This window comes from Struthio camelus, chromosome 6, assembly GCF_040807025.1.
Source record: "Struthio camelus isolate bStrCam1 chromosome 6, bStrCam1.hap1, whole genome shotgun sequence".
Classification (NCBI taxonomy): Eukaryota; Metazoa; Chordata; class Aves; order Struthioniformes; family Struthionidae; genus Struthio; species Struthio camelus.
In genome coordinates, this window is record NC_090947.1 from 4,766,298 (window position 1) to 4,780,639 (window position 14,342).

Consider the following 14,342-nt stretch of genomic DNA (forward strand, 5'->3'; position numbering starts at 1 on the left):
GGTCATTGGTGCGATGTGGGCCATGCATGGGAGCCCACCCCAAGGTCTCCGGGAGCCGGCGATGGGCTGTGGAGGCTGCAGGCAGCCCCGGTGGCAGGATGGTCCAGCCTACAGAGAGCGACCAACGCAGAGCTATCCCACGGCAGACTTTGGGCCGAGGATGGAAACACCACACCCGTGCGGAGTCTACCAAAGGGGTAAGTCCAGGACGCAAGCTGGCGTGTTAGAGGCCAGCAACACTGTGAGGCGCAGCCGGCTCGAGCCTGCAGCGCTTTCCCACCGTTCAGCGTCTGCAACCGGTGGCAAGCGCGCTTCCAGCTTGGTTTGCCCCATCGCGAGCGCTGGGCGGGAGCAAAGCGGCGGGGGCTGCCCCTGGCCAGCTTTACCATGCAACGCCTGGCGTTACGGCCCGCACGCTTCCTTGCTTCGGGAAGAGGGGGACTTCCCTTAGCCTGGGCAAGCGGCTCCTTTTAGGCCAGGCTGCTTCACCCAGAGTAATCATGGGCAGGCAGAGACCTCTAGTGCTCCCTCAGGAGATGACAAGCCACCAGCTGTGTCCTCACCCATGAAGGCATCTGCAAAGCTTCCAGCCCCCACCACCCTCCCTCTGCTTCTTCTATGGACTTGGGCCACCCCAATCTCACTCATGTCGTCCTCAACAGGGGAAGCAGGCTGGCAGAGGCTGCTCAGCCTCTGAAGACATGGCTGATGCCCCATCTCCTCTTTTCCTGGGGGAAAGAATCCCACATGCCCCCGAGGAACATAGGTCTGAGGGGCAGAGGCAGCAAGTCTGGTTTCTTCAATGATGCAACGAACTAATCAGCTCTAAGAGGATGACCACACAGCCCTGGCCAGCCCTCACCGTGGCAGCCTTCTCGTCCAAGGTAGGACTTACAGGAAAGGGAAGTGTACCTGCAGAGGCTGGGCCTCAACTACAAATCTCTCAAAAGCAAACAGGAGATGACCTGCACCAATTTGCTCCTGGCTTTGAAAGGCCTTGCCTGCCTCTGTTTGCCCCTCGCTGAAACGCAGCTGTTATCTCGAGCTCGCGGAGCGGATGGAAGATAATGCAGTGCATGGGCTGGTGCACCAAGCATGTAAATATGTGCGTCAAGCTGGGTCTTAGCCCCATTGCCATCCTGTACCTTACCAGCATGATGCCAACATGCTCTCACAAGAAAGGCGCCCAGTCTAACATCGATATCTCCCCTTTACTGACAAAGTTACAGCTGATGCTCACGCAAGTGTTGCGGTCTTATGCATCTTGCTGGTAAGCACCCGTCTCTAGCATCAGTCATAACACTGAGAACCATATATCCACAATATTCACCCCCAAAACTATCCTTATTCCTGTAATTTGGTTGACTAGATGAGGTCTGCACTGAAGCAGATGTCACCACTACAGTGTTTGTGCCTGGGGTGAGACTTTCTGTAAAGCTGCAGGGTGCCAGCACACTAGGGTAAGAAGGAAGCGTAATTATTCGGGATATTGGCCAGCACAACGCTGAAACTGGCTTTTCCCTCACTTTCTGCAGAGATGCACACTAATACCTGCCTACTTCGTAAAGCGAAAGGGCAGTGAGGTCCCAGGGTGAACGATGGCCATGAAGCGTGATTATTTTAAGCCAGAAGGTGCTACCCAGCCTCTGTTAAAAAGGAACTAGACACAGCTTTATTTTTCAACTTTTTTTTTTTTTTAATTGTGCAAGAAAATCAGTGAGTTTCTCAGCTACAGTTGTGACACTCAGCCCTAGCACAATCTGAAACTGGTGGCTTCCAGTGGCAGTACTGGGCAGGACAAGGCTGTCTCTTCAAGCAGGCACCACAGAAAGGCTGCTATGGACTAAGAGCAGACATTACACCCATGTCTACTTTCCACAGAAGATTAAAATTTTAATCACAAAAAAGAAAAAAAAAAAGCACCAATCTTTCCCAAGGAATATGAGTGGTTGCAATCAGGCTATTATCTCCTTCAACCAGCCGAAGGTGAAGGGTTTTCCTTTCACGGTCCCTTGTACCCTAGGATGCAGACGTGCCTTACCCAGAACTCCAGCGGGGTTTCCCGAGAGGAAACTCCCATCGTGTCCAGGAACCTGAAACAAGAAGCAGAGGATGGGTCTCACTATGTCCAGCCAGATCCTGCTCCCATAAGATGTGGAATGACATTCGCAGCCAGAGATGGACCTGCTCTACCTAAAGCTCCTCCAAAGCACCGAGAGTTTGATCAGAGATGCAGGAGGCAGCGTTGCATCTAATGGCCTATGCACAAGGGTTGTTCTGCTCTGTAAACAGATTAACGTGCCCTAGGGATGCCTGCCCTTCCCTTGCTTGCTTTGTAGAAGGCCCTATGGCTGAAATAGCACCACATATCAGTTATGGAAGCAATCAAGGTTTTGGGGTTTTTTTGTTTGTTTGTTTTTTTCCTTTTGCTAATCAATTAAGTTTCTCAGCCTCGCATCTCAGAGACCTATGATATGAAACTGAGATGGTTGCACCAGAGCAAGAACGCCGTCCAGCTACATGGACTAACTCGACTGACTTAAACTGAGGTTAATAGTGCTGTGAGCAGCTGAGGATCTGATGTTTAAAGTCTCTGCCAACTATCCATCCAGAACTGAAGGGAAGGAGCGAATGCGTTACTGTAACGGTCACTTCTAGTTTTGAAGGGCTCATGGTGGCCTCTCTCTTCATTCAGTACATAAGAGGGGCTCTTCCACGTGCTGCTTATTTTCCTAGGCAGTTTTTACCTCTTTTCAGTTTCTTGGAGGAGAGTTTTTGCAGCTTCAGGCTCATTCTTCATGTAAACTTGATATGGAGAGACAGACTCAAAGTAACCAACCACACCAGCAACTGTCATAGGAATTTTATCAAAGATGTCAGTGATTCTAGAAAGGAAGCAGAAGAAGAAAGGAGCATTGGCAAATTAGATCTCAAAGGCAGCGGAATAAGGATGACCACAGACTAAGGTGCTGGTGACTAAAACTCATGACATAATCAGATGATGCCATCTCTTGGACCTCTAGCAATTATGGTATTTGATGAGTCAGCAGCTATAATGGATAAGCTGCTGGAGAAGCCAGCAGGTACCAGCTAACAGGTGGTCTAGTCACCCCTGACACATTCCTGATCCCCCTTTGTCAACGTGCTCTCCTCCTCGCCTCTTCCCCTCTCTCCACTCGTGGTGCTACACCTAGAACTTTCTCACCTCTTCTTGTCTTGAAATGGCAAGGCCTCAAATATCTCTTTGTAGTCTTCCAAGACGTGCTTTACTCTACTATGCGAGTACTTAAAAATCACGTCCCTGGTCTGGAAAAAGAGAAGAGATTAAAAACAAAACCACTTAAAGCTCTCAGCCTTCACTTCTAAACTCAGGCTTTCTTGGCCCTAATGCACATCTGAGGCGCACACACACACTCACTCTACCCCCCCGTATTTAAAATTCACCATGGTTTTGTGCAGCATCAAGATCTTAGGATACTATTTTATAGGCTCCTGTCCTCCTCCCTACACTGTTATTCATAACAAAGTCTCTTTCTGATGAGTTGCTAAAATACACTTGGACAAGAAACGTCACAAAAAAGTGACTATTTTAAAACAGCTTCTATTTTGCATTATTTTCACAGTGATCAGGGCTACAGGAAAAGTCTCCTTGAAGATACCCTCCATCAGATTGTTCTCTATCTTCCAGTGAAACCAAAGCCAAAGGACATGCAGCAGTGGCTGCCCTGTCCTCAGTCATGAGCAGGATAAAGGTGAGGAGCAGATGGATGCAGGCAACAGCTGTTCTTGAGCCTCTCCTCACATCCCTGAGCCCGTTGCTTCTCCTCTCTACAGCTAAGTAGCTGCTGTATGTTCCTCCCTGCCCAGATCTGAGGTTTAGGTTTCACTGCCTCACCTCTCTGAAGATCTGCGTCAGCTTTTCGGAGCAGTTTCCATAGCGCAGACTCATGTCCACGGTGTAGGTGCTAAGAGCCACACAACCACGCGGCTTGACAACACGATTTGCTTCTTTCATGAACTTCTCAATATCAAACCAGTGAGCGGCTGTAAATGAAGTAAGGAGGTCCACTGAGCCATCTTCAAATGGCAGCTCCTCTGCAGGGCACACACTGGAAGGGAGAAGGAGAAAAAGCAACATTTAATACTGAAATTAGTAAGCAGGACATGAAGCCAGTGGACTTTTTCTGGAGTTTGACCCAACTCTCTGCCCAGGATATAGGGCCACAGCTACTCTAAGTCTTGGATAATGCATGTTCACACTAGGAATCGCCGTCACCTTCCCCAGACAGAAGTGAGACACTTTCTGCATGAGATGTGTAAGAAGGAGCTCTGCTCAGAAATAATTTCCCTTGCTGTCCTATTAGCAGAGCACCAGCCGGCACCAGCCCCACTTGCAAAGCACCGCTTTTGCGCAAGGACCTGAATTTTCCGTGCACGACACTTACAGGTAAGACACGTTGGGAAGGGAGGGCGCATCCCTGGCCTCTTGGATCTGAGCTTCGCTGATGTCCGATCCCACCACCTTCTTGAAATGCTCTGCCAGGAAGCGAGTGCCTTGTCCTGACCCGCAGCCCACGTCCACTACCAGTTCGATGGTGTTTGTCCTCTGAAGCAGGGAGATTACAGTATATCCTGCAGAAAGGCTCTCGGATGCCCATATTTTCCACCACCCCAGTCATCACCAGGGTGTCCTGCTTAATTATTTCTCCCTGCGGTACCGCCCAAGCCAACATCCCCAGCGGGGGTAAGGAAACCTCATCTTCCCCCAAAATCTGGCAAGACCGCTTACCTTTTCCTTCAGGTAGGAGAGGATGGTTTGCTGCAGTTCTTTGCCAGGAGCAAACCTGTATTTCTGATAGACCGCTGCATGTCCTTTCCCTTCAAACAGCTGCGTGGCCATGCTTGAGGGACTTGGCACCTGCGAGGAGGAAGTCCGCCTGGTTGGTCACACTAGCTATATGTCCAGGTTCCTCCCACCGGGCAGATCCATTGTTAAAGTGTAACATTGGAAGGGCATTACAGGAAGACTTTGCACTCACGGCACAGCATGAGAAAGTGCACTTTGCTTTCCCAGTACCTGGACTGCAAGAACAAGCTGCGTGCAGAAGTGGAGCGGCAGCATTTGAGAAGGAAAAACTCGCTAGTATTTTAAATGCTTCCTCTCCTTTCTCCTATTTTTTTTCCCCCCTGGAGAGGGAAAGGGAGAAGCCAAAAAAAACCAAAAAGCCACCACCATCACAGCTGGAGTGCCAGTAACTTTATAGGACCTGGCAGAGTGGTGGTGGTGGGGCGGGGGGGGGGGCAGGACACATCCTAAACTAACAGCAGGAAAACTCACGTGGACGTTGCTTTCACATGCATACAGAGTGCACAACCCTACTCTGCTTACTTAGGAATTTAATCCCTCCCCTATCTGTTAAAAAACAAAAAAAAACAAACAAAAAAAAGAAATCACATGGTCCATCCAGGCAGGGGTCCATCAAACTCAGGGCCAGCAGTTCCTGGTCCATCTCTTTTTAGTAAGATAACATCTTACACTGGAAGCATCTCTCTATCCTGTTTATCTCAGCAACCAAGCAGGCATTTCCCATGACAACGGCAGCTCCAGGATCTGGAAAATCTGCCGGAAATGTTCTCGGCCATGTTTTATGGTCACCCACAGCACCCTCACACTCACGGAGACGCGGCGAATGAGTTGGATAAGAGGATATAACCAATGGGAAGAGCCTCGAGTGACACGCGAGTATATATTACTCGCACATCCTGCGCTGCAGGAGCCAAAATAGGAAGCGGGTTAGCTAGCTCAGGATTAAAATATTAACAGCAGGGAATATCAGCCCTAGCTCATGCGGCTGAAGCCTGCTGGGGAGGAAAGGCGCTTGGGGAGGTCTTCTCCAAGCAGCTGGGCCACCCCACCGCCTCCGAGACCCTCACACCAGCAGCATCTCTTTGCCGCTGCTGGCCACGTCCCCGCAGCGGGGACCCGCCGCCTCCGCGCCCAGCGATACTCACAACGCCGGCAGCTCCTGCCACCACCTTGCGTGCAGCTCCGGGGCCCGCTGCTAGCTCAGGCACGCTTGCAGGTGTTCAGGGGCCACCGCGGGGCCTGGAAGGGACAAGGGAGAAAGCAAGCAAACAAGCGCCACCCTTCAGCGCCGCACTGCCCACCCACAGCCGGCCCGCACGGCTCTTCCCCACGCAGGCCTGCCCTACGGCCCCGGGCTGGCCCTGCACGCTGCCACCACGGCCCAGGCTTGGCCCCAACTTGCACCCAACCGCCACATGCCATGTGGCTCCTTCCAAAAAATTAAAAAAAAAAAAAAAAAGAAAAATTCAGGTCCTTTCAGTGCAAAGAAGGGTTAAGGAGTCAGCATCCCCTTGAAAACAGCGAGTTTCCCGGATTCAAACAGCAAATTGCTCCCTCTAGAGCAACTGTGGAGCTGTGTTCATCTGGGAGGCTGGCGGCTGCGCAGTGCTCTGTGCTAACCCAGCCAGCACTTACAGCATCACCGCGCGCAGCCAGAGCTCAGGCAGACATCAGCTCTCTGCTCGAGGCTTGCACTGGCATGGGGTCTCCAAAAACATGAAGGCAGCTGCTAGAGAGTTTGTCTCATGGCAGGCTCTGGAGCGTGAAAGCTGACTCCTTTCCTTTGAACAGTTACTGCTGTTATTAATCAGAGATAGCTTTCAAATCACCCAAAAAACAGGGGTGGGCTTGGCAGCCCCTCTGCTCTGAAAGCAGAGCAGATCAGACACAGATGCTACAACCTAGCAAGAGAACAGGAGTCAAACTCCACAGGATCCAAAATCTGGACTTACAGAGGTCCTGCTGTGCAGCAAATCCCCTCCCGTTGCCCAGCACAAGGAGGGGAAACACAGCCAGAGCCCTCACAACCAAGTGCCAACACTAAGAGCAAACAACACCGATATTTCAGGAATTAGGTGAAGATCCTCCCCTGATATGAGTCAGGGCTTTGCCATTCTGTGCCGGCAATTGTGGGACTAATGCTTATTAGCAGCTGACTCCAGCAGAGCCATGGTCCACCTGAACACTCTTGCTCCACTTTGCCTTTTGCACAACACTTGTGAATCTATGCTAATTAACAAGGCTTTTAAGCCCCTGTTAATTTTAAGGGCTTTGGTAAGTCAGCAGAACTTATGCTGGGGCTGAAGATGAGGGCCACCTTGAAGTGCTTTGCTGAATCGAGACCTGTGTTGAGGTTAGTGGGTGAGTGTTTTTAGTACTTTCATTTGGGCCACCTGCTGCAGAGCAGCTCAGCAAAGAGCCCAAAGCATCCTGCAAAATCCCCCGATCACAGGTGTATGCCAGGGGAAAAAGACTCTCCATTTTGATCACCTGGTCCTCTCAGTGTGAGGATTGCGGCACCTCCTTGCTGCTATCTATTTTTTCAGGTTTTCCCTGTGCGTTCCTTCCAATAGCACCAACAAGAACTGAATCTGCAGAGTTCAACAAGTGACCTTGGTTCAACTGCGGCTCTCAAGAAAAGAGAAATCAGATTTTTTTTTTTTTTCCTTAGCTAATGGACCTGCAGCCTAGGGTAAGAATGGGCTCCTCCATCTCAGATAGCTAAATCTTGATTCTAACCGTATTTATACCTAAAGCATGCCTCTGTGTGCTCCACGAGAATGCAAGGGAAAGGTTAGCCTTAATTATACCAGGGGACACATCTCTACACCAAGAGAAAATATAACACAAGCACCAAAGACCACCCTGTTCTCATGATGCTCTGTATTTTGCAAAATCCAGCAAGCGTTCAGTTTCTCTGGTTTCTGTATTCCCTAATTTTAGCTGCATTTCTGCTCAGAGCAGGAATTTCAGAGTATTCAGGAATTTCTGCGGTATTTCAGAGTATCAGAGACTGTCCACCATTGCTACCAGCCTTCTCATTAAGGTCGAGGGCTTTAAGGAATATGGAAGTACCTTGGGGTCCTCCCACCTGCCCAAATGCTACGGGCCCTGTGGGCTTCCCCACAGGGAATCCCGAATCAATAGGCTTCCAAACCCTAACCTTAACGCAGAAAAGGAGAACATAACCTATAGACAGCCCTCAACACTTGCTCGCTTCTGGAGCGGCACCTTCCGCAACGTGGAGCCACAGAGGCCTGTTGACTCTGCCTCTCTGCCTGACTTGGCGGCTTTGCAAAATCCAGGGGCAAACTGGGCTTTCAAAGCTTTGCTTTTCCAAACAGCATCAATAAACTAAACCCTAAGCTCACTTATGGCCAAGAGATAGATTCCTGCCCTAAAAATATTGTGCTGTAACATGTTTTGAAGACACCAGGCCTCATCTGAATGCTGCAGGACGCTGAAACCTGAACCACCAACACCGAACTGAGCTGATTTGGACCCAACACCAAACGGAGGTTTTGAAACATTGAATTCCCACCTCCTGACCCATACCTCAACCCTAGCTTTAACCAGGGGTGAAACACTTCCAGATTAGCGATCATAAAGCTCATGGTGTCTCCAGACCTCTTCCTAAATCAGCAGCATTGTTCATTAAATTGCATGTAGGACGCACTCCAAGTTGTCCAGAGCGCTTGCTTGTTGGTTTATTTCTAGGCTCCCTGCTGGAGTGAGTCAGCTATTCCCCTCCCAAAAGGCAAACATACATTTATTAGGATAGCTTGTTTCCACATGTGCCCCCACCCCTACAAAGTGCTCCTTGTCCAAGGAGTTTAGGCCCTTGATATGCCAACAGCAAACCTGGCCTGTGAGGCAACCATGTCTTTACTTTGAGCACTTTGAAAGATACTCGCCTCTGTGCTTCTGCGGTGGCTTCCTCAGCTCTCCACACTGACATTTCAGATCAACCCAGGCTGGCTGCAGGGTACACATCCATATTTCAGGATCAATGCATGACTTGCCAACGTGAACAGGAGTCCTCCCAAACCATGGGAGCTGGCGTTCGATGCAAGCCAATGGCTCCTTTAATGTTTTGGCAGTCACTACTACCGTTGACCTCTGAATCTCGGTCCTCCAAGAGCAAGGCTTGCTCCTCAAGGCAGACCATGTGTGAGGGACCTCCAGGTCCCTTGGAAAAGTAGGTACACATATGTACAGACAGGCAGAGGGGAGGATCAGGTATGGACCTGCCCAGCCAGATGATCTCATGGTGGTGATGTTCGCTGAGGTATCACTACAGCCAGGAACGAAAACCAAGGGTTGTCTCATGTTGCTCTTTCCCTTCATGGCAAGGCCCAGAGGACACCTTCTCTGACACCCACTTTGAGTCAAAAAACTTTGAACCAGTATCAGAGAGATACCCGCAGAAAAGCACAGAACAGCGATGACACCAGGAGCCATGGCAAATGCAGTTTATTTTGTGCACTGAGAGGAATGCAGAAGAGGCAGACAAAAGTAAAGCCACTGCTCCTGGGCTCTGTACCCCTTTCAGAGCCACTTCATTCACTAGGACTTCAAACCAGCGACCAAAACAAGTGGCACCAGGAGCTTTGCGAGCCATGCTCCTGGCTTGCACCCTCTCCATCCCAGGCGCAGCTGCTGGGAGAAGTCGAGCCGCCACCACCGGGAATGGGCCTTGGGGGGGTGGATTTGCCCAACTGAGCAACATGTCGCATTGGGGGGAGGGTTGCCCTCTTCGGCCCCCGGGGTCGTTCCTGCAACCTGGCTCAGCAGCAGCAGCTCCTGGAGCACAACTGCACCCCGGAGGCGAGCTGGCACCGCGCAAGCTCACCCAGCAAGCCCAAGGGGAAGAGGAGAACTGTGCCCAGGTGTCGCCTGGCCGCCTTAAGTGCTTTTGAACCCTTCCGGATGCTTATCCACCGCCGCTGTCGGCACCAGCCCACTCCCTGTCCTTATCGCCCTGCAGAAGTGCGGATACGCAGCAGTGCTCCCCGCCTGGCCGGCTTCTTGCATTTCCTTGGGGTGAGTCAGAGCAGGGCCAGGGAGATTTTTTTTTTTCCCCCCCCATTGCAAAATGCATCTCTCTCTGAAAGAATTTTTTGGGGAAAAAAATTCTAGTTTTGGGGAAAAAAAATCTAAATGAGACTCCTGTCAGTTTTCCTGCTGCGCTTGTATAAACTGACACCTTGTCGCCTCCCCGAGCCGGTCTCGTTCTGTAATTGTGTTTACATCTTCCCCAGCAATAACATTCTGGCAGAAAAATCTTTGCTAATTCCATTATGAGAACTCCTAGTCATCTTCTCCTGCAGCGAAGAAAGGCTCGTGATAAAACTGAGAGCTGCCTTCTAATTAACTATGTGTATTTCTGAAACAGAAGGCTAATTCTCATTCATTTTGTCTGTGACTGTATTTTCAGCCCGTGCACCACAGCTCTGGGCCGCTCAGCTTTCTGACTGGCCCATTTTAAAAACCATAATCAGTTTTCTCTTCTTGCCAGCGATGTGACTTTTAATCTTCCCCTAATGATAACCCTCTGTTGTGAAGCCAGAGAGTCTGACTCACCTCCAGGCTATGCCAGGCTCGCACCACTGCGTCTTCGCTGAAGCTGCTGCCTCCGTTCCAGCTTCTGTACCATGAAAAAGTCTATTCACATCAATCTATATAGATAGAAAGAAGAGCTATTAAAAGTGTTTATAGATTATTATCATCTGACCTACACAACTCTGCCCATAGGACGCTACCACTGAGCTCGAACCCTGAGTTATGTCTTTTTGGAGGGTCTCAAAATTGTAGAGTTCCCCAAGTACTAAAACAATTACAACATCTCTTGCTTGGAGGGTCCAGTTCTCCACCTTCTCTGTGAGGAATAACACCCTTAGACTGTCCTGAGAAAACACTCAGCGTGGGTCACCTTCCTGCACCGATCTGGAGGAATTTGAGGAAACATGCCAGCCCTAGCTGGGTACGTTTGGATACTATTTGAGTTTTGTTGCAGCCTGTCCTAGACACAGATGGAGAGGGACACCTCTTAATTACCTCCCACTACACTCGAAGCCAAGATGCCAGGAAGGTGCACAGCACCTGAAGGAGGTCCGCACTGGCCAGATGCAGTGCACTGCTGGAGTGGGCAGAAAGCCAGGGCTCAGCAAACTATGCACAAGTGGCACTTGAATCGGTGCCGAATCTTGTTCCCCTCGGACACCTCAGCATGAGCTTTCTCCAGTGGCTTGCTTTAATATCGTGCTCTGTGAGACGGGTCATGTTTTCCCTTGAGGGCAAATTCCTCCTGGGCTTTGGCCAACCTCCATGGCACAAGGATATTGATCCAGGAGGGGGCAGACACTTACCTCCTTCTTACCTGGCAATCTTGGAGTCCAGAGGACACATATTTAAACGATAATTATGACTAGGAGTGAAAAAGGCCAGCAGGGACTGTAACCACTGACCCTAGGAGAGGCTCTTGCTCCCTGTGAGCAAATAAATATGGCGTAATGCGTCCTTCCCGATGGGTCGTCCATCACGAAGTTATCGGTGAGGTAAAGATGTAACGGGACCCCAGAGAGAGGGACTGGGCAAAACAGGCCAGGCATGCTACTCCCTGAAGCCGCATTTGTAGATATATAGTCTGGGTTATTTACAACAGTTGTGAAGAAGCTGGCAGTATTTCACTTACCTTTATGAAGAAAATGATTTGCTTTGAAGACCCCCGGGAAGGCTTCAGCTCTTGGGAGACTTTCTTCTGTTTGTTCTCCGACTGAGAAGAAACGAGCAAGTTTTATTATCGCAACGAAAAGGAAAAGGCATCTGAAAATGCCTCAAGTTGGGTGGTGTTTCTATGACGGACAATAGCTGGATCTCCTTCACTTCTCATGGTTGTTCTCATGCTTGAGTCCACCAAAGGCTGGAAAAAAAAAAAAAGAGGCCCGCAGAGGGCCGGCAAGCTGCCCAAGGTGGGGAGGAAGTCTGCAGAGGCGGAAAGCCCTTGGCTTTGCAATCCTGCCCCTCTGCTGAGCTCGTGCGGCTATAAGTCATTCCCTACGAATGATTTATGTGCGGTACGTGGAGGCTCGAAAAGCCCTGGCCGAGGTAAAAGCCCCAGCGCCAGGGTCGTCGGGAAATAATAAGCAACAAATCTATCTCTGGCGATTTGACCTTTCAATTAAGGAAGATGGGAAAAGGGCTCACGGGGTTGACTGACGAAATTAAATTGAAAAGTCACATGAGGCGCTGGGGCAGAGGCAGGGAGCACGCCAAGATTTCCTGCTCCCAGCCCAGGACCTAAAACTCCTCCTTTCCTTCCATCTCTTCTAATGTCTTTTTTTTTTTTTTTGGCTTATGAAGGCGTCATGAACAGCTTTTCATTTTCTTGAATTCCTTTGTAATTGAAATGACTGAATTTTTGCAGTTCACTGAGATTACTCCCTGCCCAAAATAGAGTGCTCGGCTTGCCGTCTCTATTTCCCAGTGGGATAAGTCACTCTCAGGATTAGGTTTCCAACGCAGTACTTTCACCCCTACTCTGTCTATGCATTTGCTCCCCTGCACAGCCGTTTTGTGCCTTCGTGCTGCAGAGAGGCCCAGAAGATGCTCTTTCATTACGCCTGCGTCGCTAATGGCCTTGCACAGACCCGAACGTACTAAATCTTATTCACAGCACCATAATCCAGCATTTCAGCCCTCTTTGCCGAGTTTGGTTCGGGCCAAGAGTGGTCCCTTGCAACAAAGGTGTCTGATGCGAAAGTATTAAACAGTTATTTCCATGTCTTTGGGCAAGTCTGGTTTCCGATGAAGCCGAGCAGCGTGCAGGCTGTGCATGTAACATCTCTCTTATCTGGGTTCATGGAAAACTCTGCAGGTTTGCTGTGCTGTCAGCTTTCACGGCTAGAAATCCTCACTAAAAGATGTTGTCTCTGTCCATAAATCCCAATGCAGCAACTTGGAGAGAGAGCTGGATGCGCGAAGGAAAAGCGGACAAGCACAGACTGCAAGAAGGGCTCCTTCGCGTCTCCTGGCCCATCCGTACTTTGGCAGCTGGGCTTTACATCTCCTTGCCAGAAATGTTTATTTTTAGACACCTGAGAGCAAACCAGAGCTCAGCGAGAGACAAAGGAGTCTTGGGCTCCAGTGCTCTTTGGAGAGCATCAGTGCTCTGTGAAGGCTAAGGTTAGACACCTGCGCGTAGTCAGTAGGTTGAGATCTGCAAGAATAAAGCCTCGTGCATCACCTGAGTAGCAGCACGTACATGTACCTCGAACTCCAGCTGTTGTGTTTCAGGTTCCTCGGGTGCCCGGAGATTTCCGTCATGCTGTCTCCCTTGGGGGAAACTGAATTGGAGAGCAGAGAGCATAGGGAAAGCCACTGCTTATCCTCCCACCGTTTGCATTTGACGGTTGCAACGTTCATGCAGCTCAGCTAGCTCCTCCTGAGGTTGATTTCTAACCACCGCTGATTGCAGGCAGCGGGAGAAAAAAAATGCCACAGGACTATGGAAACAATCCAGACCAAACTGCAATAGCAAATAAGCAACAAACTCTCCCCGAGCTGGTGACACGCTCCCAACTTGTCACTCACTACAACATGGACCCAACCTAACCGATGGTGTGCAAGACAAGCAAAGGGAGAGTAACCGTGAGCGCGTGTGGGCAGGAGCAGGGGGACGCCTGGAAGGCAGCGCGGCGGGCAGGGAGCGTGGCTCATGTGCCATAGCCCTAGAGAAAGGCCGGGCACAGGCAACCCCCGAAAAGCTGCACCAGCGCCTTCGGAGACGCGTTGCGAATAGGGAAGAGAAATGCAGCAGATGCGGTATCTGCTGGGATAAGCAAAAAATTAAATGGTCTCAGGAAGCGGCTGTGCTAAAACTAAATTACTTTTCACGGCACCCACGGCCAGCTGCACTTAGCGTGATTGCTTTGGGCGGCCGCCTGATGTTGGATGGGTGTTTGGAAATGCAATCAAGACTCGGGGACATAAGCTGTGTCAATTAAATGAGGCCCAAGACCATCTTAATTCACGCTACTCAAGCTTTGCCCCCTTCCTTGCGGTCTGAGATATATACGTGGCAGGAATACTCACCGCGCCAGTCTCAGCCGTGCGCTCAGCATGGCCCAGCTCCCCTCCGCGTTGACTTTCCTCCATCCTGCTCCAAAGGTCGCATCCAGCCCTGTTTGAGGCCACAACAGCTCCCCGGGCTTGAAGAAGGCAAGCGCAGGCTGTTACCCCTGTGCATTTCACTGTCATTTGCCTGTACAATCGGGCATAATCATGCCATAACGACTTTTTACAGACAAACCATAGGTTACCTGGTGAACATACAGTAAATACAGCTCCCTCAAAAAGCAATTCATATCTGAGGTAACCACGTCACTCCAAATATTACCCAACCATGGCAGCTAAGGGCCTTGGGAATCTTGCACTGAGTTATATTGCACAGTGAGACCTTGCAAACCCGCCTCAG

The 14,342-nt window shown here is 50.2% G+C and overlaps 1 protein-coding gene across 3 annotated transcripts; it reads right to left on the minus strand.

Moving 5' to 3' along the window:
- Positions 1-1,867: 1,867 nt before the first annotated feature.
- LOC104151159 (putative methyltransferase DDB_G0268948) lies at positions 1,868-11,881 on the minus strand. 3 transcript variants are annotated; one of them, XM_068947845.1, is made up of 9 exons: positions 11,562-11,881; positions 10,451-10,545; positions 6,013-6,106; positions 4,790-4,918; positions 4,446-4,606; positions 3,896-4,109; positions 3,206-3,306; positions 2,748-2,885; positions 1,868-2,093 (listed from the first exon to the last, which is right to left on the minus strand). In XM_068947845.1, exons 4-9 carry the CDS (start codon positions 4,898-4,900, stop codon positions 2,003-2,005), a joined length of 816 nt encoding a protein of 271 aa, XP_068803946.1. In that variant the 5' UTR covers positions 4,901-4,918; positions 6,013-6,106; positions 10,451-10,545; positions 11,562-11,881; the 3' UTR covers positions 1,868-2,002. The 3 variants fall into 3 exon arrangements, with proteins under 3 accessions (XP_068803946.1, XP_068803945.1, XP_068803947.1); XM_068947844.1 differs by lacking the exons at positions 10,451-10,545; positions 11,562-11,881 and adding an exon at positions 6,820-7,002; XM_068947846.1 differs by lacking the exons at positions 10,451-10,545; positions 11,562-11,881 and adding an exon at positions 6,503-6,783.
- Positions 11,882-14,342: the final 2,461 nt, after the last annotated feature.

Bases quoted from the DNA above. Each gene is read 5' to 3' on its own strand.
- LOC104151159 (XM_068947845.1), bottom strand. From the start codon at position 4,900: ATGGCCACGCAGCTGTTTGAAGGGAAAGGACATGCAGCGGTCTATCAG. The intron at 4,607-4,789 runs GTAAGCGGTCTT...TCCCTGCTTCAG, and splicing joins TCTCCTACCTGAAGGAAAAG to AGGACAAACACCATCGAACT. The intron at 3,307-3,895 runs GTGAGGCAGTGA...CTCTTTTTCCAG, and splicing joins TGACGCAGATCTTCAGAGAG to ACCAGGGACGTGATTTTTAA.